The sequence below is a fragment of the Sturnus vulgaris genome, chromosome W, assembly GCF_052056855.1.
Source record: "Sturnus vulgaris isolate bStuVul1 chromosome W, bStuVul1.hap1, whole genome shotgun sequence".
Lineage (NCBI taxonomy): Eukaryota > Metazoa > Chordata > Aves > Passeriformes > Sturnidae > Sturnus > Sturnus vulgaris.
In genome coordinates, this window is record NC_142282.1 from 19,097,300 (window position 1) to 19,120,396 (window position 23,097).

Consider the following 23,097-nt stretch of genomic DNA (forward strand, 5'->3'; position numbering starts at 1 on the left):
AAGGAAAAAAAATTAGCAGAAGTAAATAATTTTTATCTTGGCACATAGATATTATTACTAATACATCCGTACAATAAAATTTTTGACAATATGTGCACTTCCGTAAGGAATTATTCAACCTATGTGCTACTTTTGTAGCGAATGTTATCTGAAATAGACCCAGATTACTATTACAGCAGTTATACTGGGTCTCTAAGCAAGCTTCACTAAAATGATCACTGGGAAGTGATGCTACAGGAAATGAAGTTACCATTTTCCTGCACTAATTTGCATTCCTCAGGAAAGCATAGTACCCCTGAGAAGCTGACAACTGAACACAAGACTACAATTTCTACAGCAGAATTAGCAGCAATTGTAGATTACTTTTGCATTTTCAGAACAGTTGTGACAAGGCAAGGAAGAGAGAGAAGTCATCTCTCTACCCAAACATAGGAAGTTGGTTCCCTTACAATGTTTTTGTATAGAGGAAAAGATGGAATAGAATGAAAGCGAACTATGCCCAAATTACTTATAAAGCATATTCTTGTAGGAAGCATTCCTCATCCACGGAGACTTAAAAAAATACATTGCAGATACCACCTCATTTTTATGAGGTTGTTGGAAAGGCAAGGGAAAGGTCATCCTCCTTTTCTAGCAGCACCTTAGATCCAGCTGTTCATCTACTTCTTTATTAAGTCTTTCCTGAAAGCCACTTGGCATTAACATATCTCAAGTGGTAAAATTATATGTTGCACCTTTAAAGTTCCAGACTTCAAATCCCACTCAAAATGTGATACAAAATTATTACAGGTGTATTCTTAATTACTCAACAATTTTAAAATTATTTTTGCCAAATCAAACAAAAACCATCAGTGTCAGGTTTACAATTCAACACATAATCTTAGATTTTTGCCCTTCTGCATATACGTCACACAAAGATTAGAATATGATCACATAAGTAACATTTTAGGGGGAATAATTGATTCATTAAACATTCAGAATTAATACAAAATTTTCACAGATTAATACTTTATATTTTTTATATGCAGAACTTATAAATCTGGCATATACTAACATCAAGTACTTATTTTTTACCTAAAGTTTATTTTTTTTTCAGAAAGGAATTTTATATACTAATTTTACTTGTTAGAAAAGAGAAGTATCAGAGACAATACTTGCAAAGAGAAAAAACCCCAAAACTCTAGATAACTTTTTAAAATCCTCTGATTGTCAGCAAGAACTTGAAGAAAATAGAAGAAAAGAAAACCAAGTTAGACAGCAATGTAGAAAGCTATTTGCTCTTTAAAATTAAAAATGAATAAAAATAATAAAAATTACAAAGGAGCAATGAAATACTTTTTGATCATTTTTGTGTCAAAATATAGAAACTAATTATGATAATTTAAATCCTGAAGGATATGTTTCATTCTACCTTAATGCCTTCTTCATCATTGACTCTCCGAATCATTTTTACACACATCTCAGTAATTTTGGGAAATGTTGGTTGTTCAATGCAGATATCCCTAAGTATCTTTATGACTCTTTTTCTGACACTGATACCAGTATCCTGTGAGGAGAAAAACATTATGGTCTTGAAAAGCAATCAGACATATTAATTAATGTATTATATAAATTATATTTGAAGATCACACAATCTGACCTGAAAAATGTATTCAGAGAATGCAGCTAAAATATTCTGGAGTATATTTATACGAAAGGTCGGCATAACTTTATTTGCAACAATTCTAAAGGTTTAGGCTGAGTCCTCAAAACATTGAAACACTTCCTCTATTTATATCGTCCCAATTAGGAACTTATGATGTTGCAAATGTATAATGCCACTTCTTAATTCAAGATCTTACAAGCTAGATGCGATGATGGTTTAGCTACTGTTTATGAACACCCAAGACACTTTGTAATTCTGGACTGTAATACTTCAAAAGCCTTTGAATAAAGCTTATAGATGATATGTGCAGCAAATATTTTCCATTTTCCTCGGCTTCATCTAAGGAGAAGGATGAGGTGGTGAATTTCATGTTACTTAATTCAAAATATGTTTAATCTAAATGCCAGGATGAATGCCTTTATGCATGCCCACATGAATATCTCCAAAACACTTTAAAAAATGTTTTATCATGTAACTATAGCAAATGAGTAGTATTTAACTAAAAACCTAACAAGAATTCTAAAAGCTAGTGTTATCTTACAGTTAAATTAACACTGTATTTTATCTGAACATCCAGCCAAAACCCACTTTTTATACAAAAACTCAAATAAAACGCCTTTTAAAGCACTAAAACATATCATAAAAAACCAAAGTAATTTTATATATTTTTTTCTTTTGGATTACAAATGGCAACTTTAAATTACTGTGTTGTAGACTTTTTTCATCACTCACACTACTGAACGGCCCTCAATAACCCATATCTGAGACTTCCGAGATTTGGCAAAATTCCTCATTTCATCTAATCTGTGCCTCCAATAAAAAGGAACCAAAAGGAATATAATCCTGGTTCTGTTGCAGTACAACTTTCTATGTATATTTACTTATTGATGTATATGCTGGTTCTGGCTGGGGTAGAGTTAATTTCCTTCCCAGTGGCTGGCACTGGGCTGTCTTAGGGTTTGTGCTGAACATAGACTTGATAATACAGAGATATTTTTGTTATTGCTGACCTTGCACAGAGGCCTTTTCTACTCCTTGTACGCTGGGCAGGGGGTGTGTGGCAGGTTGGGAGGAGACACAGCCCGGACAGGTTACCCCAGTTAACCCAAGGAATATTCCAGACCATATGACATCATGCTCAGTATGTAAAGGGGGGGGAAGAAGGAGAAAGGGGGGACATTTGGAGTGATGGTGTTCATTTTCCCAAGTCACCGTTCCACAGAATGAGGCCCTGCTCTCCTGGAGGTGGCTGAACACCTGCCTGCCCTTGGGAAGGGCTCAAAGAATTCTGTTTTGCTTTGCACGTGTGCGTGGCTTTTGCTTTCCTTGTTAAACTGTCTTTCTCTCAACCCAGGAGTTTTCTGGCTTTTACTCTTCCAATTCTCTCCCCAATCCTGATGGGGGAGCTTGGCTGCTGGCTGGGGTGAAACCACAATAATGTAACAAAGCCTCACTGAAAACAAGCAATGCATTTTAGAAGGTTGGTCTTAAAAGCATGATGCTCCCCATTAGAATAATAACGTATCATTTACTCTTAGAATCATCATTCCATATTATTAAACATCTAAATTCAGTTGAAAACAAATTTCCCAATGACACTTATCATAAATAAGTCACCATACCAATATTCTTTCAATCAGCATATCATAATACTGCTCAGCAAGCTGAGGACGACAGAGCACAAATCGGCCAAGAAGCTCCACAGCTGCTTCTCTTACACTAGTGGAGTTATCCATTAGCCGCCCATGAACTCCTCGTTGCATATCCAGCTAAAAAGGAACAAATAAAACACAAATCCAAAATAAGAATTAAAGATTTCTTTTAAGTGTGACAGAAGAATGCATATACATGATGGATATTTCAGATTTTTTTACCCTGGCTAGAATACTGGGGTCTACAGCAACAACCTCAGACAGACACTTCATGGCTTTTGTTCGAACAGCAATTGCATTTTCACCAAGTACACGCAGAATCTAATAACAGAACAAAAACAAAGATTCATTCGCTTTGGGAAGGTAGAAAACTGTTTAACAGGCAACAACGCAGCATAATAACATGGAAATTAAGTAACTAAAATAAGAAGTCTTTTCATTTTAAACTCTACTTTTGCCATTCAGTTGTGGCTTTCATCATGGTTCTTTCAATGGAAGAGGTGGATTTGGGCACTATCATTTTAAGAATGGCTCTGTATGCAGATCACTATAAGTAACAGAACCTAAACCAGATCAGTACTGGAGTCCAAACATGTTGCCATGACAACATGTTAGTGCTCTTCTCCCAGAAAAAGGAAAGAAAACACACTGGTTAAACAGCAGCTTCCAAAGTGACAGTAACATGCACTGCAAGGAAGTAGCTAAGCTGGCTTGTATTTTCAAATTAAGATAAATTTAATGAGGTAATATCACTAGATGGGCATGCATCTGGCAGAAACTGTAAAAGAGATTTCAACATTTTGCAATTATTTTTTACTGTGTACATCTAAGATATTGATTTTGTCATCTACATCCATTAACAAATAAAATAATGCATGTACAATATGACATATAAAATGTATGCAAGAAAAAGAAATAAAAGCACTTATGTCATTAATAGAGAAAGTACATGGTGCTATCATGGCCTGTTAAATACCCATGCTCAACAATGAACAGATATGGCACACTACCACAAAAGTATTTGGAATCAGAAACCAACTGCATTTCACTGTACTGAGATTTCCAGCACAGTTTACCTGTGTCAAATAAATATCGAAGCTCTGAGCAAATGGCCTCATAGAGGCCAAGTAGCGAACAATCAAACATGCATCTTCATAGTCCACAGTATCAGAATTCATCCTGCAACAAATTCAATGTTTTAATTAGGACATGTTTATCAAAAATGAGTAAAAATGTCAAATGCATGGTTAATAAAGCAGTGGTGCTCAAACATACTTTAATGTACTGAACTGAGATGGAGCAGTTTTAATGATGCTGCGAAGAAATTTTTTGCGACTTTCCGCTCTATGCATGATCTGTCCTGTAGTCTCAACATCTTTTGCATGATGAGTTCCTTCAGATGAATCCTCATCTTTCTGAGATTTAATTGCTTTCTCTGTCTCCATAGTTGTATCACGGAACCACTGAGCTATATAAAACTTCCGAGAAAACTGGAGAAACAGCAGGATACACAGAAAACAAAAATAACAGATGTAGAAGAGTGAAATTAAAAAAAATATAAGATTGAGTTTAATGCATCAACCATATTTCAGAAAACATAATCAACATTATAAGCTAGGGTGACAATTTAATTGAATCTCTAATATGCATGACCAAAATAATTTTATTCACTGCATGTTACTAAAATTATTTGTATATAAATTTGACATCAGAAAGCTGAAATTTACCACTAATGATGCATCAGTTTCTGTGTTCTCATCCAGATAATCTAGCAAAGCCTTTTGCAGCTGTTGAATTTCATCTTCTCCTCCTGAAACCTATCAGAAATAGAAAGAGAGTTTTAAAATAGAATATTGCAGTGGTGATTATCATCTGAAAATCTGTATGTCCACATATAAAATAGACTGAATTTAATGTTCTGCAATTATCAATATAACTAACAATTTTTTAATCAATTACTTCTAAACTTTACAGAGACGAAACCAAATTTGACTGTAGCTCCAAAGTCAAAAAATGATTAACAGCAGAATAAGACTTGTTTTAAAACAGACTGACTGATTTGATTAATTTTCATTCTATGATCTTGTATGAAGACTCTCTGTTCCCAAGGACAAACAAAGGGCTGAAATCACACATAGTAGACTGAAAAAAGATTTAACCTATAAAAGGCATCATTAGCTCTCTCAACAATATTAAACACTGAAACAATGGCTTCACAGGTGAACAAGGGATAAAAGGCAAAAAAGTCAAATGAACATAAATATGAAACACAGACAACAGTAAAAACATATGGGAAATGTCAGAGAAATAAAAGTAACTTATCCCTCTGCAAAATATTTGGTATAACTTTTCAGGTTTAAAGCATTGATACAGAGAAAGTGCAGCAAGTATGCTCAATTCATTTAGCAAAGAATTTACAGAGGTTATTCCCAAACACCCCTGAGCTCTAGCACTAAAGAATTATACTCTCTGAGACTCAATTAAGTTTCTCTCAGGTCAAAAACCTTGAGAACAAACATACATTTTATAAAAATTCCACTTAGTGCATAAAGTCTATCTACAGAATAGGGTAATGTTAATTTTCCTGTGAAGCACTTTTAAGATGCATAAATGGATTACATATGAAATATTATTTTGAGAACTATGCATCAGATTTGTAAATATCTAAAATGTATGAATCTTAAAACCAGAATATTTGTTTACAAGAGGCTATGTTATAGGAAATATGTATATCCCGATCTCTTAAATAATTCTAGCCTATGTAAATTGAACAATGATTTTGTATATGACCATCAGACAATGTACTTTTCCCCATATAGGGGTTAGAGATCAAATCAGTATCAATTAACTTATTAATGAATCAGAAACTAACTAACTTTCTCAACACCTACAAGGCAGCATAAACCCAAAACCATAAAACACGCTTTTTCCTTAATATTATACTGAAATGTGCAGGTCCTTGCAATTGCTGATTCTACAGCAGAAAATAGGGCTTTTTCCCCCTCAAATTAATGAATTCAAGAGTTCAAAACATGTTTACAGTAGACATGATATTAATATAGGTTTATTAATTTATATTTGGCACTCCATAACGTGCAAATTTTGATTTGAAAGTCTGGCCTTCAATCAATGCTAAATTCTGTGGATAAAAAGGCTGAAAAAGTTGCTTGATGAACCTTAACTGTCTAACTATTTTAAAAAGTAAAAAACTCAGAACAAACAAAAAGAAACTGTGAAGCCCACAACAAATCATATTCAATATTAATAATAAAAATAGAATAATAATTTCTGGCTTAAACTTCTTCAGCTACAAAACATTTTTCTTCTTCAGCAATAAAACCTGTAACTTATAACCATCAACTTCTGTATGAACAGCATAGATTGAGAATCTTGTCATAAATGCAGCACATAATATAGCTTGCAAACAGCAAGTGAAAAAAGGTACAATCACAAGTCCAGAAGATCAGCATCTCAAGAGATAAATTAATGAAAAGCATGCACAAGGGTTCAAATCAACTTGACAATCGATGACAGATTTCTACGAAAAAAATCTGTTTAAAAATGTAAAAACAGAATAGATTTTCTCCTAAATCTAATTATACAGTTCATAAGTCCAAACTACAACAGAGTTATAAGCATTTATCGATCATTGGGGATTATCCTGGTAATGATATCAGAGGGTAGAAGGAAATATCCAACAGAGTCTAAGTATTCAATTCAGCAGGAAAGAAAAATCTGTAGAGATATAAGTTCATTTCTGAATGAAAATAATAATTTAAGGTATTTCTAATCACTAAAGCTGAATATGTCTACCAATGGATCTTATTTTATTACCATTTCAGAAAAAAAGTGAAGCTTAGGTGTCATGTACATATTTTCAAATAGCTATTTCTTATTATGTTACAAATCACTTATAAACAACAGTCTGCCCTGAGTGATTGTACTGTATAGTATACACTTTTCACAATGTCATCATTTATGTTAAGTTTCCTGAGTAACAGAAAAAAGCTTTTAGCACTCAATTTCCCACAGCTATTTTATTTTCTGCAGATGCCAATGCTTAGTTACTGCCTGATCCTGTAAAAAAATCAAAATAAATAGAAAAATTCAGGTCACCACTCAGGTATGTATCTTTTTAGAATATCTTTCAATAATATTATATAACTTCTGGAGATAAGGAAAAAGAAAAGGATTCTTCTAAAGTATTTCCCTATGAAGTCTAATGTACAATTGTCAAAATCACTGCAAACAGAGAATTACAACCCCTTAGCACATAAAAGTATAAATTATAATAAGCCATGAACACAAAGATTTGACACTATACATAGTAAAATATTCCAATTGACAAAAGTTATGGGAAGTATCAGCCACATGAAGGAGTAGATGAATTTTGATTCTTTATCTGAATGCCTGTAAATTGCATGAGTTTTACCTTCAAAATAAGTCTGTAACGGTCATCATAAAATACATATAGTAGATCTGGAGTCTTTTCAGGGAAATCAACTTGATATGACTACTCAACTTTAGATATCATGCTGAGAACAATTAGTAGTTCAGCAAGAAAAGCATTGCATCCATAAGAAGTGTAAAAGTTCACATTTTTAAAAAGACCCATAAGACCCAAAATTTTCTTAATGTACTATACAGAGCCCAAATGCACACACTGCTTGGTTAATTGCTGCCAAACTTGCAGATTTGGAGACATTTTGATAAGGAGCATTAGCAGAAATGCAAATATGTATTCTCCAATGAGAGATATGAAATTCCAGTAAAAAAACCCCCACAAAAATAACATCCCCCCCACAACCAATACCAGTTCCATCACATAAAAGCTAACCTTATAGGCCTAACAGTTTAACTCTCAAAAGTCTCTATATGAATGTCATAAGCTCAATTACCATTTTGCAATAGCAAATGCACATACATGCATATACACATATATATTTTAAGGCCTCTTAAGATATAATCCAATTGTCACTCCATTATTTCATCTATATCCCCACCAGAAAATTGGTTTTACCATTTTAATTAACCACTTAAAATGATCACTAGGAAGATGGTGTGAGAAAGACATGAATTAACAAATGTGATATTTGATTCAGAAATCTGAACAATGAAAACTCATTCCCCATAATGCTAGTTTCTCACACATCTTTAAAATGTTTAGGCTTTTAAACAGATACATCTCAATGCATCTGGCATGGGATCTTTCACACACCTGTTTGAGTATTCTGGCTATAGAACCTTGATCCATTTTGCTAGTGACTGCATCTTTCCTGAGTCTTGCAGCTACAGTTCCAAGATAGTCAAGCGATGCAACTCTTAATGCCATTTCTGTAGATTTGTTACTGAACTGGTGAACCTAAGAAAAGCAGAATAAGCTGTTATAAAAATTATTTATTTCTGCAACTGAGATTCTTCTTACAAGACAGTTTGACCTTATTAAAAAGTCCACCTAATTTCCATGCTGCATAAAGTTATGTAATTTACTATTACATCACAGCTACAGTCCTTACTTTACAATAATGTTTTTTCCTTTATTGATTCTTTTCCTTTACAAATATGCCTGTTATAAATATATATATTTTAAAAAACTAAAATAAACCAGACATCTAGTAGAGCAGATATCCTTTACAATAGCATAGCACCATAATACATCTTCCTCATTATTCACACAAGTATAAAGAAAGCTACATTTTACCAGGAATACAACCATAAAATATTTTCCAAATAAAAAGCTCAAATTACCATATTAACTGCATTATAATACTGAAGAACAACTCTCAAAAAACATTACTATGAAAATATTTACATTCTGTAAAATGTCACAATCCATAAGTAAATTTATCCCTTACTTTAAGACCAAACTTGTAAAAGACCAAACTACTTAATTGTTTTCAGGTTCTGTGCTAAAGGAATAGTCCAGAGAAGTATGGGACTGGGAGACCAAAGTCTCTCCCACTCTTAAGTGAAGATCAGGCTCAAGACCCCCTGAGGAACCTTAATGTCCATAAGACCTTAAAGAACCTTCCAGTGCCTGAAGAGGGCCTATAAGAAAGCTGGAGAGGGACTATTTAGAAGGGCATGGAGTGCTAGGACAAGGGGGAATGGCTTCCCACTGCCAGAGGTCAGGATGAGATACTGGGAAGAAATGTTTCCCTGTGAAGGTGGTGAGGCCCTGGAACAGGTTGCCCAGAAAATCTGTGCCTGCCCCATCCCTGGAAGTGTTCAAGGCCGGGTTGGACAGGGCTTGGAACAACCTTGTCTGGTGAAAGGTATCCCTGCCTGTCCACTGCAGGGGCATGGAATGAGATGAGCTTTAAAGTCCCTTCCAACCCAAACTATTCTATGATTCTATGAATAATTACAGGTATTAGGCTGACTTAATTCCAAATGAATATTAATTAAACTATTGGATAGCATCCAAAGGAGGGTGACGAAGACGGTGAAGGGTTTAGAGGGGAAGCCGTACAAGGAGCAGCTGAGGGCATTTGGTCTGTTCAGCCTGGAGGAGACTGAGGTCAGACCTCATTGTAGTCTACAACTTCCTTCTGAGGAGCAGTGGAGGGGCAGACACCGATCTCTTCTCTGGTGACCAGTGACAGGACTCGAGGGAATGGCTGTGGCTGTGTCAGGGAGGTTTAGGTTGGATATCAGGGAAAGGTTCTGCCCCCAGAGGGTGATCAGGCACTGGAACAGGCTCCCCAGGGCACTGGTCACAGCCCCAAGGCTGTCAGAGCTCAAGGAGTGTTGGGACAACACTCTCAGGCACAGGGTGGGAATGTTGGGGTGTCCTGTGCAGGGCCAGGAGTTGGATTCAATAATCCTTGTGGGTCCCTTTCAGCTCAGCATATTCTATGGTTCTATGAATATCTAAACTTATTAGATGCTATAGAATGGTATTTTTAATGTGGGAAATGTCATGGAGTATTAGAATATGACATTCATGAGAAACTGTATACATGTGACCTTTACTAAGTTCCATATCAATGATCTTCTGACTTAAATTTTATTTCCTATACATTATGTAATAGTGATACATGTAAGAATATCCTTACATGCTGCATGCATCAACAATGAGAAAATACTCCTGTAATAGTTTGAGCTGAAATAAACAAGTTTCATTGTAATAAGAAATAATATATTAGTTAAGAACAAGTATCCCTTACCAATAGCCTTCCTAATAAGCTAAGTAGCAACTCTGCAGCTGGCCATTCTGGTTTATTGACTGTGGAAAGAAGATCTTGAATAAAGTTCTCAAACAGTGGTCTGTAATCTTCTTCCCCTTGTTTACTGCCACATCTGTTTAAATCAAAATGCATGTTTGTAAGTGAATTTAAGAGCCATTTAAGCTTTTCTTCTGATGCAAAGAGAACTAATTCTATTTTTAGCCAGGAAACCAGTTTTATGCATTTCTAAAAAAGAAATCCAAAATATTAGCAGAAAAATTGTTTTTTTTCCATTCACAAGCAGAATTTTTTTTCCATTTACAGACAAATAGTTTAAACAGTTATCACTCCAAGTTGCACTGCAAGTAAAGCAGATAATCCAGAGTAGTAGAAATTTGTTCCAAAGGTTTTTTATTTATTGTTTTGAGGTAAAGTCTGCATAAACTTGGATAAACAAAGTAGGTAAAATTCTAAAGCTCAAGCTAGGGTGGGGTATTTAGAAGGTGTTGTGTCCTTAAACCTGGTCTGACTTATCTCAGAGTGATAAAGCATCTCAGTATTATGTTCCAGAAAGGTTAAAATCAGAATGTAAAAAAATCAAAATATAACATATGTGATAGTGTTTCAACTATATGTGGCATCTCTAACTTTAATTATGCCAGAAGTATGAAGAGAAATGGCTAAATAGCTCATAAACAGCGTTTTGGCTTAACAGAAATTGACATGATAAAAACCTCAGGACCTTTTCTTACAAATCCTTTGGTAATTCTGGTATGGGTTTTTTTCCCCTGTTGAGCTATTGACATTCCTAACTTTATCTAAATGAAAGTAATTTTAGAGCTTTTATATTTTGGTCATTTTGATGACTGAAATAATCTGGTTTCATCACTTAAATATTTACTCAGCCTTCTCTTCCATGTTTCAGATGAGTAAAAGATCCCTGATAAAAGGATCCTATATAAATTATCCGACAGATTCTTAAATGTGTTCTTAAACTCTCTGCAGATGGTCTGTTCCATAAAAGTTTTTTCCAGACAGGTAGCTCTCTGAGAGATCTATAAAATATATTGTTATAAGTAACTTTATTAGTAGTCATTTAGGATTGCAAAGTGGTTTGGTTTGTCTTAAGGTGTGACATTTTATTTGGAGTTGGTTTCATCAATACACTAAAGAATGCAACAGTACTTACTTCTTAAGGAAAATAGAAAGGAAGTTTTGTGCTGTTCTCATGGCTGTTTCATACGAGTTAGTTATAAGCACATCTTGATCCACCTAAAAATAACAAGATGTATTTTTCTAATATTTTAGCATGCACAGAAATATAATTTCCAGACCAGCATTTCTCATTCATCAAATAATTACAGCTGACATAAAATTAAAAGGCTTGATTACTAGAGCACCATCATAAAATATTATACCTACAAAGTCATTCCTGTAGCAAAAAAAAATAAAAATATGGCTCTTTAAAAAAAACTTACTTTTTTGTTTGCTTCCTCCTCTGAATTAGAATCTTTTTCTGTTGATGGCAAATGCACCACACACTGAATAAGCTGCAGAACTAGTGCTGTTACCATCTGAATATACATAGGCTCTCCATCAGTGTCACTGCTGTTCAATCTGTTAATAAGACAGCATTAGCACTAAAACTAAACAAACAAAAAAAAAAACCACCAGATTTTTTTTTGTCCTAAATAATATCTTTCTAAAATACTAATCAAAGCTAAGAATCTCTGCTATACACATTTATCTTGTCATTTGCTTCTCTCTTATGCAGTGAAAGACTTTGCCTAATAAAAATGGTAAGCATTATTCTCAGGCCAAAGAGATGAACTGAAACAGCTCACAGATGGAACATCAGAGTGTCTGTGAAGTTCAACAGCAGAAAAATCTTCAGAAATATTTAATAAATCAAACACATTCATGCAAAGGCACTTACTAATAGGCTTATTCTGTATAATGCCATATCCAATTCCAACACAGCATTAAAAAAATAGATCAAGCTTGTAATAATAAGTTATTACTTATATTATTTAATGTATCTGAAATGTGCAGGAATTTTAAATGAGAAATTAGTGACCATGACCTGGACTGACTTCTACAAGAGTTACACCTATGGTAATCTCAGGTAGTGCAACAGACTATAAACTTCAGCATGCAAGAGTGTCTTTTAAGTTGGTATGACCAGCATGAATACACTCCACCTCACATTTCTCCCCTTCCAAGTGATTTAACCTGAAAAATAGTGTGGCATTTACTACCCATATGTACATCAACACCACTTAATGCTGCCTTTAACAATATGAAAAGGTGATAATCTCTGACATCATTCTCCAAAAATTATCAAAATAACTGGACACAAAACAGATTGCATTTATTATCTTTATGAAGTTATCTCTAACTACTTGCACAGAGAGAATATTTTCCTATAAAATTTTAGGTAAGCTGCACCCTTCATGACTATAGCCATAGACAGGGAATGTTCTTCAACAAGTTAGAGCTAGGACTCTAGAGATAAGCAGCGCAGTCATTATGGCCTTGAGACAGTAACTTCCTTATAGTAAAGGTCCCAATTCAAAGAAGGTATCTACCATTTATGCTCTTATGCCTAACACCTTCCTATTTACTAGATCTCTCTGATGTGCATAAACAAAACAATAGGAAATACTATGAATAAGCACTCATGTGCTGGTTTCACCTGGGGACGGGCAAACTCAGAAAGGTTTTCTCTATGAGAACTTCCTCTGTGAGTTGATGGGACCAATTGAAGGCTGGTTTAGTTATTGACAGCCTGAGGAACCAATTGGAGAAAGTTAGTTTGCTCTGTGAAAACACATTTTGAAGGAGGTAGCCTGGAAAAGAGCTCTCTTTCTCTTCCGGAAGCAGTGCAGGTAACTTGGCCCGGGCCTGGCTCCACTGCAGGCCTGCAGGCCTGGCAGGGGGCAGGGCCGGGCCCCCCTATCTGGGGAGCTGGCATGGCCCGGCAGAGAGGAGGGGTGGCCATGGCAGTGACTGCTGCTGCTGAGCCCAGGGAGGGTGATTGAGATACCAGCTGTTCCCCCTCCTCCCCCTTTCCAACAGGGCCTGAGTTTCTGAGATCCTGGCACAGTTCCAGCATTGCAGCCTTTCTTTCTCCGTGTGAAATCTTAACTCTTTCAATGCTCAGATAAGATTTGCAGACTTTTCAATCCTCCCCGGAGTGAGAAGGGAAAAATAAAAGAGCTAAGTTTCTTTAGACAGAGGGAGAATGAGAAACTGCTGTGAAGATGGCTGAAAATCCTTTTGTAAGATTGTAGGGCTAAACTGATAACGCACTGAAAATTCCTGTAAACTGTGGAGAAAAAGACATGGGGGGTTGGAGTGTTCCATTTGATAGATCATTTGACCAAAAGCACCTGTGTTGAGAATCTTTGCCCCGAGGAAAGAAGGGGATCTCTGTTTTCTGAGGATGAAGCATGAACAGAGAGAAAAGAGATGAAGAGAACTTTTTGCTTTGGAACAGTTCATTCTTAAAAAGAATACCCCATGAGTTTAACATGGCCCATAAGCACAGCTTTGGGAAAGCTGTGAAGATGGGAGGAGCCTCACGATTTGTAAGTTTTTTTCCTGGGCGGATGCGAATCATGAAAAGTGAAGCCAGAAGAGAACTGGCTTTTTCCCTCCTTGTGGAGAAGTCCCTATGGCCTGACAAGAGGAAACTTCTCTCTCCGAAGTGAACTGAAGAAGGATTATTTAAGTTGGGAACTGACTGAAGTAGTTTTTGTATGTTTGTTTTGTTGTTATGAAGTTTGGGAAAGGGGAGGAAGGAGTGGTCTGAAGATCTTATTCTGAATTTGCTTTTTTTCTTTCTCTTTCTTTGTGTAGTTAATAAAGTTTTTTATACCCTTTTAAGTTTTTGGCCTGCCTTGCTCTTTTGCTCCTGGTTCTGTCTCACAACAGAAAATGAGTATATTTAAATTGGCAAATCAAAACTATGTCACATGTTAACATTAGAATTGCTGAATTCAACTTCAAAGTTTCAATGAATTTATTTTCCAGGATATTTCCTGTTCATCCACCCTGGATCAGACAACCTATTTCATTGACAACTTGTCTGTCTCCAGGGAAAAGATGTATGGAAGCAAGGAACAAAATCAATACTAAAACCAAATATTTTAGAATAATTTGCAGTGTCCAACCTCAATTTTAACTAAAATCCAGTCCAGGTCAGATTCTTTCTGTAATTTAACCTGAAACTCAAACATAGCTCATGGCGTCACAGACTTTTAAAGAACAAGTTAATACTGAAGCCTAAAATCCTACATCTAAAAAACTGTAAATGTTACTGTCTACAAATTATCAATCTATGTCAGAATTTACCTGAAATTTCTCAAACTCCTCTTGCTGGTTGGTAGTCTTGCGAGGGAAGTAAAAATTTCTTCTAGTATTAACTGCCTATGTTTTTCATACCTGGAGAACACCTATTTAACAGTAACAGATTTGTTAAAAAACTAGTTATTGTTACATAAAATATCACTTGTTAAATAGATTTTTAAAATTATATATAGAAACATACTCTTTACATGACATTTAAATAAATTATATTTAACGCATACCTTGTTTTAAATGCATTGCTTTGTTTTTTCAAAGTAAGCATTTCTTTATAAAATACATAAACCCTTTTTCAAATATAGGTTTTAAAAATCATCAAATAGCATAAATGTGTAATAGCTCTTAAAAATACCATGTGTTTTAAATTTTTCTGCCAATAGTACAATACACTGAAAGTCAAACAGTGTAAGGCTGAGCTATCAGACTCCAGTATAGAGAAAAAGTCTACGGTGACATACATTAAACCTGAAAATACGTATCGTTTTAGAGCACATTTGAGAAAACTAAGCTTTGATGTTTACCTGACGTGAGATATTAATTTAATTTATGGGGTCAGGATTGTAAAATTTACCTCTCCTTTTGTTCAGTCAGAATTACTTTTATAAATACTGGAGTACATAATCCTTAAAAGGAGAAAAACTTTCACTTGAACAAACACATCTGTGTTGCACTGCAGTTTTCCTGAAAAAATATTTTATCTGCCCCATGAATTTTTCACATAGCCACCTCTTCTGAGGAAGAGGACTTGTTCTATTATATAGTTCTACTATATATTATATAGAACTATCCTACTAGTTCCATGGCTTATACCATTACATAAACTCTAATCTTAACAAAGGAGGTAAGAAAAACCACATTGTTAAGATTGTAGGTGCAAAAGAAGAGATTACAAGTGACCTTGCCCCTGATAAGTCACAGCTGTATTAATTACCAAAGAATAGCCTTGCCCTTAATGTGTTGCAGCTGTGACTAATAAAAATAAGTGTAATAAAAGGGGTGGGTTGGGTGGTCAAGGGAGCTTAGAGGCAGAGGAGCTCTGAGGAAGCAGAAATAGGACAGACTGATGGATGACTTGCTGCTGTGTAAGGAATCTCCTGACGTCAGTCTAGGTCTGCAGTTAGACCCTGTTGTAGGTGCATGCAGTTAGAGTTAAGCAAGGTGAAAGCTTGTGGTCAGAGGCAGTGAGAAAAATACTTGCAGTCATATTCTAGCAAGAAATAACCTGCTGTTGGAGTTTGCAAAGGAAACCTATGGTGGGAATTTGCTGCAAAGTCTTTGACTAGTTGCAGTCAGGAGGACTAGTCTGAAAAAAGAATAAACTGGGACCCTTTTCATGTTGATAAATGAGAGTCTGTGTCTTGGCTTATTTCTACCCCTAATGAGAGGTCTGCTGTAAGAAAAATTTCTTAAGATAAGAAAGTACAGGTAAGAGGAAGGGGTTTGTGTTTATACTTTAAACAGTATAACCAAAATTAAGTAAATTCCTTGGGTTAAATAGGCTAGTTCTTCATATAGAGTACTCTGTAAATGGGAGGAGCTCAAGTAGCTTTAATATTGTTCCTAGATTATAATACCAAACTGTAAAACATGCAAGAATAAAATTAGTTCTAAGCTCCAATTCTCTATCAGCAAAAATACAGCCTATGTAAGTGCCCTGAAAACTCTCAGAAGAACACGAAACTACTACAAATTGAAAATTACTTACTGCAGTCACTAATTTGATGGCACATAGCTGTAGTTCGCTGACATTTTCTACAAAGAAAGGTGTTATTCCCATAGATGATATCTATCAACAGAAAGAAGTTATTGTGAGTATATTTGTCTATTAAACTGATATTTATGCATTTTCACAAGTAGATTCATTCATCAGGTAAGGTGTTCAACAACATGTATTTATATGGTTTACCAATAGTTATTAAAGGTTATTTTAATGCAATCATTCAACTTTTCTTAAGTGTACAATACAAGCCATTTAAGATGTGAACATAACTACAGAACAAACTAGTCACTGCTGTTAATAATTCAAGAGTTTGCACTGGTTTCATATTTCATGTCAGTTGTGGATACACACATTTAGAGAGCTAGGAAATTGCAGCTTGGCAATTCCTCTCAGGCCTGGATTTCTCCTGTCTCTCAGCTCCATTCCCAGGCTGACAAGCTGACTACAGCTTCAGTTAAGGGAGGCAGTCTCCCAGAGTGATAACTTGGTGAAAAACAGAGTGGAATTCATAATAAAGATTAACACCTGGTGTCTTTCCTATGGGACATCCGGACATGCTGTCCCAGGGGATGTTTGTCCCAATTGTCCAATGAACTACTGTCCTGTCCTAGCTGCACGTAACACACTTTAAATCTGGGCTGTCTGTACATGTAGTTGGCCTTTTTTCCCCAAAGAGGTCCGTGTGTGTTGCTGTCCTTTCTCTCTCTTTGCAGTGCAGTAACCACAGTCATTGAAACAATTAGACTTTACTGTGTCTCTGGAGGAAATCTCAGACAAAAATTTTCCTGATAAAACTTACTTGAAGAATAGTTGTATCGGTGAGAAGCTGTATCTCTAGCAACTCTGATAAACTGCTGACAATGTCACAAACTTTGTTATATAACATCACTATAACTCTTTGCTTGTGGGTGGAACACTTGGCACGTTTTGCTTTTGAACTTAAAACGCCACCTAGAAAATAAAAAATATCTTTAATTTTTTCAGTATTTCACATCAGATATTAGAAATATGATCCTCTTCCTCAAAAAATGTCTCCAAAACAAGTCCACGACTACAGCTTTGTACATAAAATTTCTTACAAAAGAAAAACTATTTAGTAAAATCAACTGGAAAGCAAGAATTTAATATTTTCATAATTGCTTTGAATTCTGGAAACAATATTCTTAAAACTGTTCTTGAATACCTGCACCTCAAGATATGCACATGACAACAAAATGCAAAATATTTAGCATACTAACCACCATGAGGATCCACTCTATACACAGGATCATACTGAGGATAGAGAGTGTTCTGCAAATGAAATTTTGTGTATTGAATAACCCTTTCTATTACATCTTCAATATATACAGCTTTAGGCATATTTGGTGATGTCATAATATTGATAGCAGTAAGACAAGCATCAGCAGATTTTGTCACTCTCTCCATAATAAGATCTCTCCATAATCTCTCCTCATCTTCAGTGTCGTTGTTCTGTAACAGATGATAGAAAACAAGATAGTTGGAACAAGAAGTTAAATTTTTTTCGTTACCAAGTAAAAGATAACATTATTTTAACATACTTACATACACACAAATACAAAATTCACTATTACCTTTATGATACAAGAAGAGTTTGGTTTAGAAATCAGCAAATGTGTTTTACTAGCAAAAGGTTTGTAATCTGAAGTTACAGGTCTCCAATATCTCACTCTGTTCTTCTGGTAAAACACAAAGAAGCTTTCTGTATATCATTGGGAAGCACTATGAAGGAAGACTGTCATTCTCTACTTAAGAATGGTGTATGTTAATCAAAATCTAAACTCATTCATCTAGTGTTTTCTTCAGTGGACTATACATACCAGTCGCTGCTTTGGTCAGTCTAATTTTTGCCACTAGAGAGAATTCTTGCACAAAAAGACTGTTAAATCACACAAAACTCATGAGACTACAACTTTCTCCAGAGACTAAGTCATCTATATCAATGGGTTTGAAACATATCAAATATGACCATATAAGGACTCAATGATCCTTGGGGGTCCATTCCTACTCAGCATATTCTGTGATTTAGATTTAGCACAGGGTATGGAATCTCTGTATTTCTGTGTTTGCACAAGTTATAAAACATATGTGAGGTTAATTATGACTGCACAGCACTACTGAAATATTGTAATAATGTTATTAGTAGCAAAACCAGGTACAGTTTTTAATAACTTCTCTGGTACAGAGAAAAATAATCTTTCTTCCCTGTATAAAAGCACAGGCTGTTATATTTCTTCCACTGTGGAAGGAATGTTTTATGGACCTGTAGAAAAAAATGCCCAATAGTGCAAGTTACACCAGTTACTGTGAATATTTCAGGATGAAACTATAATATTTAAAATTCGGTCCAAAGATAACCTAATTGCTCTGAATACATGTTTATTATAGTAAAACATACTGAAATAATATAAACAAAAGTATTTTACTTCAAATCTTAAAATTTGGCAATCTTTTAAGCACATGCATATTAAATCAGGAATTCCTTTCACAGACGCAGTATTTGAAACCATCGCTATATGGGACTCAAGTGAAGAAAACTCTATTCTATACAATGGTGTGAAATTATGTAATTTGAAAACTCACATGGTTAAGTAATGTGGAAAGCTTTGATCCATCTTGAATATTCTTCTCCAAAATACTCAAGACTTTTACTGTTTTATCTGTTGAGAGCTAAAACAAGAAACAAAACACATCAAACAACTGTAGGAACATAAAGATTTCCAAATTGCGAAAAAAAAGTACAATCTAAGTATTGGATATTGATTTATAAGGTTTCTGACACAGCATGATTTAGAATGCCGATAATAGAATTAAACTAGTGAAAATGTTCTAAGACTGCAATCAAACTTCATTTTCAACCAGAAAAATACATAGAAATGTATTTAAAATTTCATAACTCTAATGTTGTATAATTATGTGCTTTTGCATTTGCTTCTAGAAACAGAAATTTACCAAATATGAGTATCAATCCCAATTCTGACTCTATAGATCTTTATTAAGACAAAATCCAAGTTATATGAACAAGCAGAAATAAAATTCCCTGATACCTGAGTTCTAATAAAAAGGAAATGTATTCTCAATAACTGTGTTAATTAAAAAAAAACTAGTATGTTGAAAAAAGTAACTCAAATTCACTTGCTGATGTTCTACAGAATTGTGATTAAATAATTTGTAGAATATGCTGAACTCCAGGAGAATCAGTTTTACTCATCCAGATACTATTGGTGCTCACCTTTAGAAGCAACAAAATTCTGATTTTATGCATACATGTAAGTATGTATGCAAAAAAAGCAGGTAACGGGTTAAGGGTGAGAACTCAGACACTCAGGCTAATATGCTACAAAGGAAGGTAGAGAGAACAAAGAAAGAGCCATGAAGAACATCTAAATCTCAGACTAAAGAAAACCCTTCAGAGTGACTTGTATAAGTGGCTTCACAGACATTTCCTAAACATAATAAATAGTCACAAGGAGGTAGAGGAAGAATTTAATGCAAGACTGCCCAAAGCCAATAGTTCTAGGAAGATAAGGAAAGCAAGAATACTGTTTCTAAAGGTGCGATACCAACAGTTTGTGCCAACAGAAAGTTCCCTTGAACAGAAGTTGGGAAGAGTATGGCAAAGAAATCACAATATGCAGTCTACAAAAAATAATCTTATCAGCTTGAGCATTAAATCTTTCAAGTTTGAAAGGACTCTTAGGAGAGAGGAAGGTAGTGGGCAACTCAGTGTGATGCTGGATGGACATCAGATATTTACATTGCACTAATGGCATATATCAGCAAGGGTGGACTTTTTGACTTTGCCAGCAGGTTCTGTTTTACTGTGGTTGCTCAACAGTAGCTGTAAGGAGAAAATTATGTGCTTTTGTGAAAGTAGATTAATTATTAGATTTTACTGCTCAGGCATGTGTTACCTATTGGCATATAGTGCTCAGAGTCAGCCTTAACACAGAGGACCATTTAATAAAAATGTCTTGGCTTCAGAGACAATAACAGTTAAGATGTGGTAACTTTTTAAGCACTTCAGCAGAAGCACAACTGTTCATAGTATTTGTCACAGACACCTGAAGAGGGTGGAATATTAGAGTGGGCACAAGTTTTTGTATGTTTAAGAAAATTAAATGTTCAAAAAGATTTAAATACTATGAAGATGTACCTTGTCCATAATGCCCATTGCCTTGATTTTTGCAGATTCACTACCCAACTCACTAAGTTGATGCTTTCCCAGTAGCAGTTCTTGTGGAATCTCATCATCATCACCTTAAAAGAAATTAATTAAAAATTAAGTCACATTTCTAATAAGACTTCAAGTCTTTTACAGTATTTTATAGTCAATATGAAAAAGCCAACTGAAGAAAAAGAACTCATTTTCCAAATAGCTAGCATATCATAGTTCCATCTAATGAAGACTGATGATGACAACTTATGGTGGTGTTAAAATGATTACTTGTTAAATATGACTGAAAGTCATAGATTAAAAATATTTTTAATCTAAGGTTGTAGACACCATAGCTGTAGTGATTTGCTTATTATGTTGCTCCCTTTGTTCTAGTTCTAAAAAATTAACAAATGATCTGTTATCCATTTCAAAATAGTCATGTTGGTTAACCTGAACTACTTCATCAGACACTTATGCTAAACTGGCTTAGTTTGTACTGAAATGGATAAGGAGCATATAGTGATTCAGTGCCCCATCCATAAGAGAATAAGCACTCTGGTGCTGAATTGAATAATCAATCTCTGTTGGGCCAAAGGCCACAACAGTGCAAAGTTATGTGCCTCAGAAATTACTGGTGTATTTGATGTGTATGTCCAGGTTTTAGTAGCAGGGGGACTACAGGGGCGGCTTCTGTGAGAAGTTGCTGGAAGCTTCCCCCATGTCTAATAGAGCCAATGCCAGCCAGCTCCAGGATGGGCTTGCCACTGGCCAAGGCTGGGTCAATCAGAGATGGCAGTGATGCCTTGGAGATAATGTAGTCAAGAACAAAAAAAGTTATTGCACAGATGTAATTGGGGCCAGAGGAGAGTGGAGTGAGAATATGTGAGAAGAACAACTCTGCAGACACCAAGGTCAGTGCGGAAGGAGGGAAAGGAAGTGCTCCAGATGCCAGAGCTGAGATTCCCCTGCAGCCCGTGGTGGAAGACCATAGTGAGGCAGCTGTGCCCTTGCAGCCCAGGGAAGACCACAGGGATGCAGAGATCCACCTGCAGCCTGTGTAGGAGCCCATGCTGGAGCAGGGGGATGCCTGAGAGGAGGCTGTGACCCAGTGAGATGTCTGTGCTAGAGCAGGGTCCTGGAAGGGACCTGTGAACCCATGGGGAGAGAAGCCCACACTGGAGCAGGTTTCCTGGTAGGACTTGTGAATCTGAGGGACCCACACTGGAGCAGGCTGTGCCTGAAACCGACTGTGTAAGAGTGATCCATGCTGCAGCAGTTTGTGGAGAACTGTAGCCTTTGGGAAGGACCCATGTTGGAGAAGTTCACAGAGAACTGTCTCCCATGGGAGGGGACCCCATGCTGGAGCAGGGGAAGGACTCCAACTCCTTTCCCTGAGCAGTGGCAGAAACAATGGGCAATAAAATTGACCATTAAAGCCCATTCCTGTTTCCCTGTGCCACTGGGAAGGAGGAAGCAGAGCTGAGAAAGTGGGGGGAAGGTGTTTTTAAGGTCTTATTTTATTTCTTATTATTCTGCTCTGATTTTGTTAGTAATAAATTCAATTAATACCTCTAATTCAAGCCTGTTTTGCCTGTGATGGTATTTGATGAGTGATCTCTCCTGGTCCTTATCTCAACCTATGAACCCTTTGTTAAATTTTCTCTCCCCTGTCCGGCTGTGGAGGGGAGTGATAGAGGCTTTGGTGGGTGCCTGGCATCCAGCCATCTTATGTTAGCATTCTTTACAAAGATACATTTGACAGAAGATACCCTAATGATGTCCCAAAGAGGTATCCTTTCCACTCCAAGGGACTATTATTTGTCTCATTATGATTTATGTCCCTTTTGGATTCTGCAGGGAGGAAGGGAGGATATTCTTCCTGTAGTAGCAAATGAAACTGGAAAGGTAAAGGCTTCCACTAAAGCTAGAAGCCATATAAATGCAGTATGCCGCAGTGTGTTTTCATAGGCTATTAAATCGCAAAGAAGGAAGTTTGAAAATACGGAGATGCAAATTCCTTTCTTGTGTTTTTTAACTGGGGGAAGCATTTTGAAAATTTTTGCCATATTACCAAAAGATGTAAAATCCATGTCTTCTAAATTTTCCAAAATATTCTCTATTGAAGCAGCAAATCTTTTGAAAGTAGAAGAATCCATCATTTCTGGTGAAAAAGAAATGTATATATAATTATTTTGTATACAAACCAGAAAATACAAGCTATAGAAAATAAATATTCTAAAATTACCTTCAGGTGTTAGTTTAGGTTCATAAGCTTTCCTCTTCTTTTGTTTTTCTTTTTTCTTCATTTTTCTAGCTACTAATTAAGAGAATAAAGGATTGTTTACACTTTTTATGCTTATATTCAA

The 23,097-nt window shown here is 35.6% G+C and overlaps 1 protein-coding gene across 5 annotated transcripts in view; it reads right to left on the reverse strand.

Annotated features, from left to right (window-relative positions):
- LOC148220021 (nipped-B-like protein) overlaps positions 1-23,097 on the reverse strand; it is a 167,515-nt gene that overhangs the window by 22,172 nt on the left and 122,246 nt on the right. For all 5 annotated transcript variants that reach the window (XM_088155481.1, XM_088155479.1, XM_088155480.1 and 2 more), the window contains 18 exons: positions 22,977-23,048; positions 22,803-22,892; positions 20,729-20,832; positions 19,156-19,242; positions 17,793-18,024; positions 17,354-17,505; positions 16,540-16,620; positions 14,823-14,923; positions 11,945-12,083; positions 11,656-11,738; positions 10,467-10,599; positions 8,516-8,659; positions 5,025-5,114; positions 4,573-4,787; positions 4,374-4,476; positions 3,520-3,618; positions 3,268-3,414; positions 1,412-1,546 (listed from right to left, as the gene is read on the reverse strand). In XM_088155481.1, the coding sequence (XP_088011607.1) occupies positions 1,412-1,546; positions 3,268-3,414; positions 3,520-3,618; positions 4,374-4,476; positions 4,573-4,787; positions 5,025-5,114; positions 8,516-8,659; positions 10,467-10,599; positions 11,656-11,738; positions 11,945-12,083; positions 14,823-14,923; positions 16,540-16,620; positions 17,354-17,505; positions 17,793-18,024; positions 19,156-19,242; positions 20,729-20,832; positions 22,803-22,892; positions 22,977-23,048 (2,207 nt within the window). The remainder of the gene's footprint in view (positions 1-1,411; positions 1,547-3,267; positions 3,415-3,519; positions 3,619-4,373; positions 4,477-4,572; positions 4,788-5,024; positions 5,115-8,515; positions 8,660-10,466; positions 10,600-11,655; positions 11,739-11,944; positions 12,084-14,822; positions 14,924-16,539; positions 16,621-17,353; positions 17,506-17,792; positions 18,025-19,155; positions 19,243-20,728; positions 20,833-22,802; positions 22,893-22,976; positions 23,049-23,097) is intronic.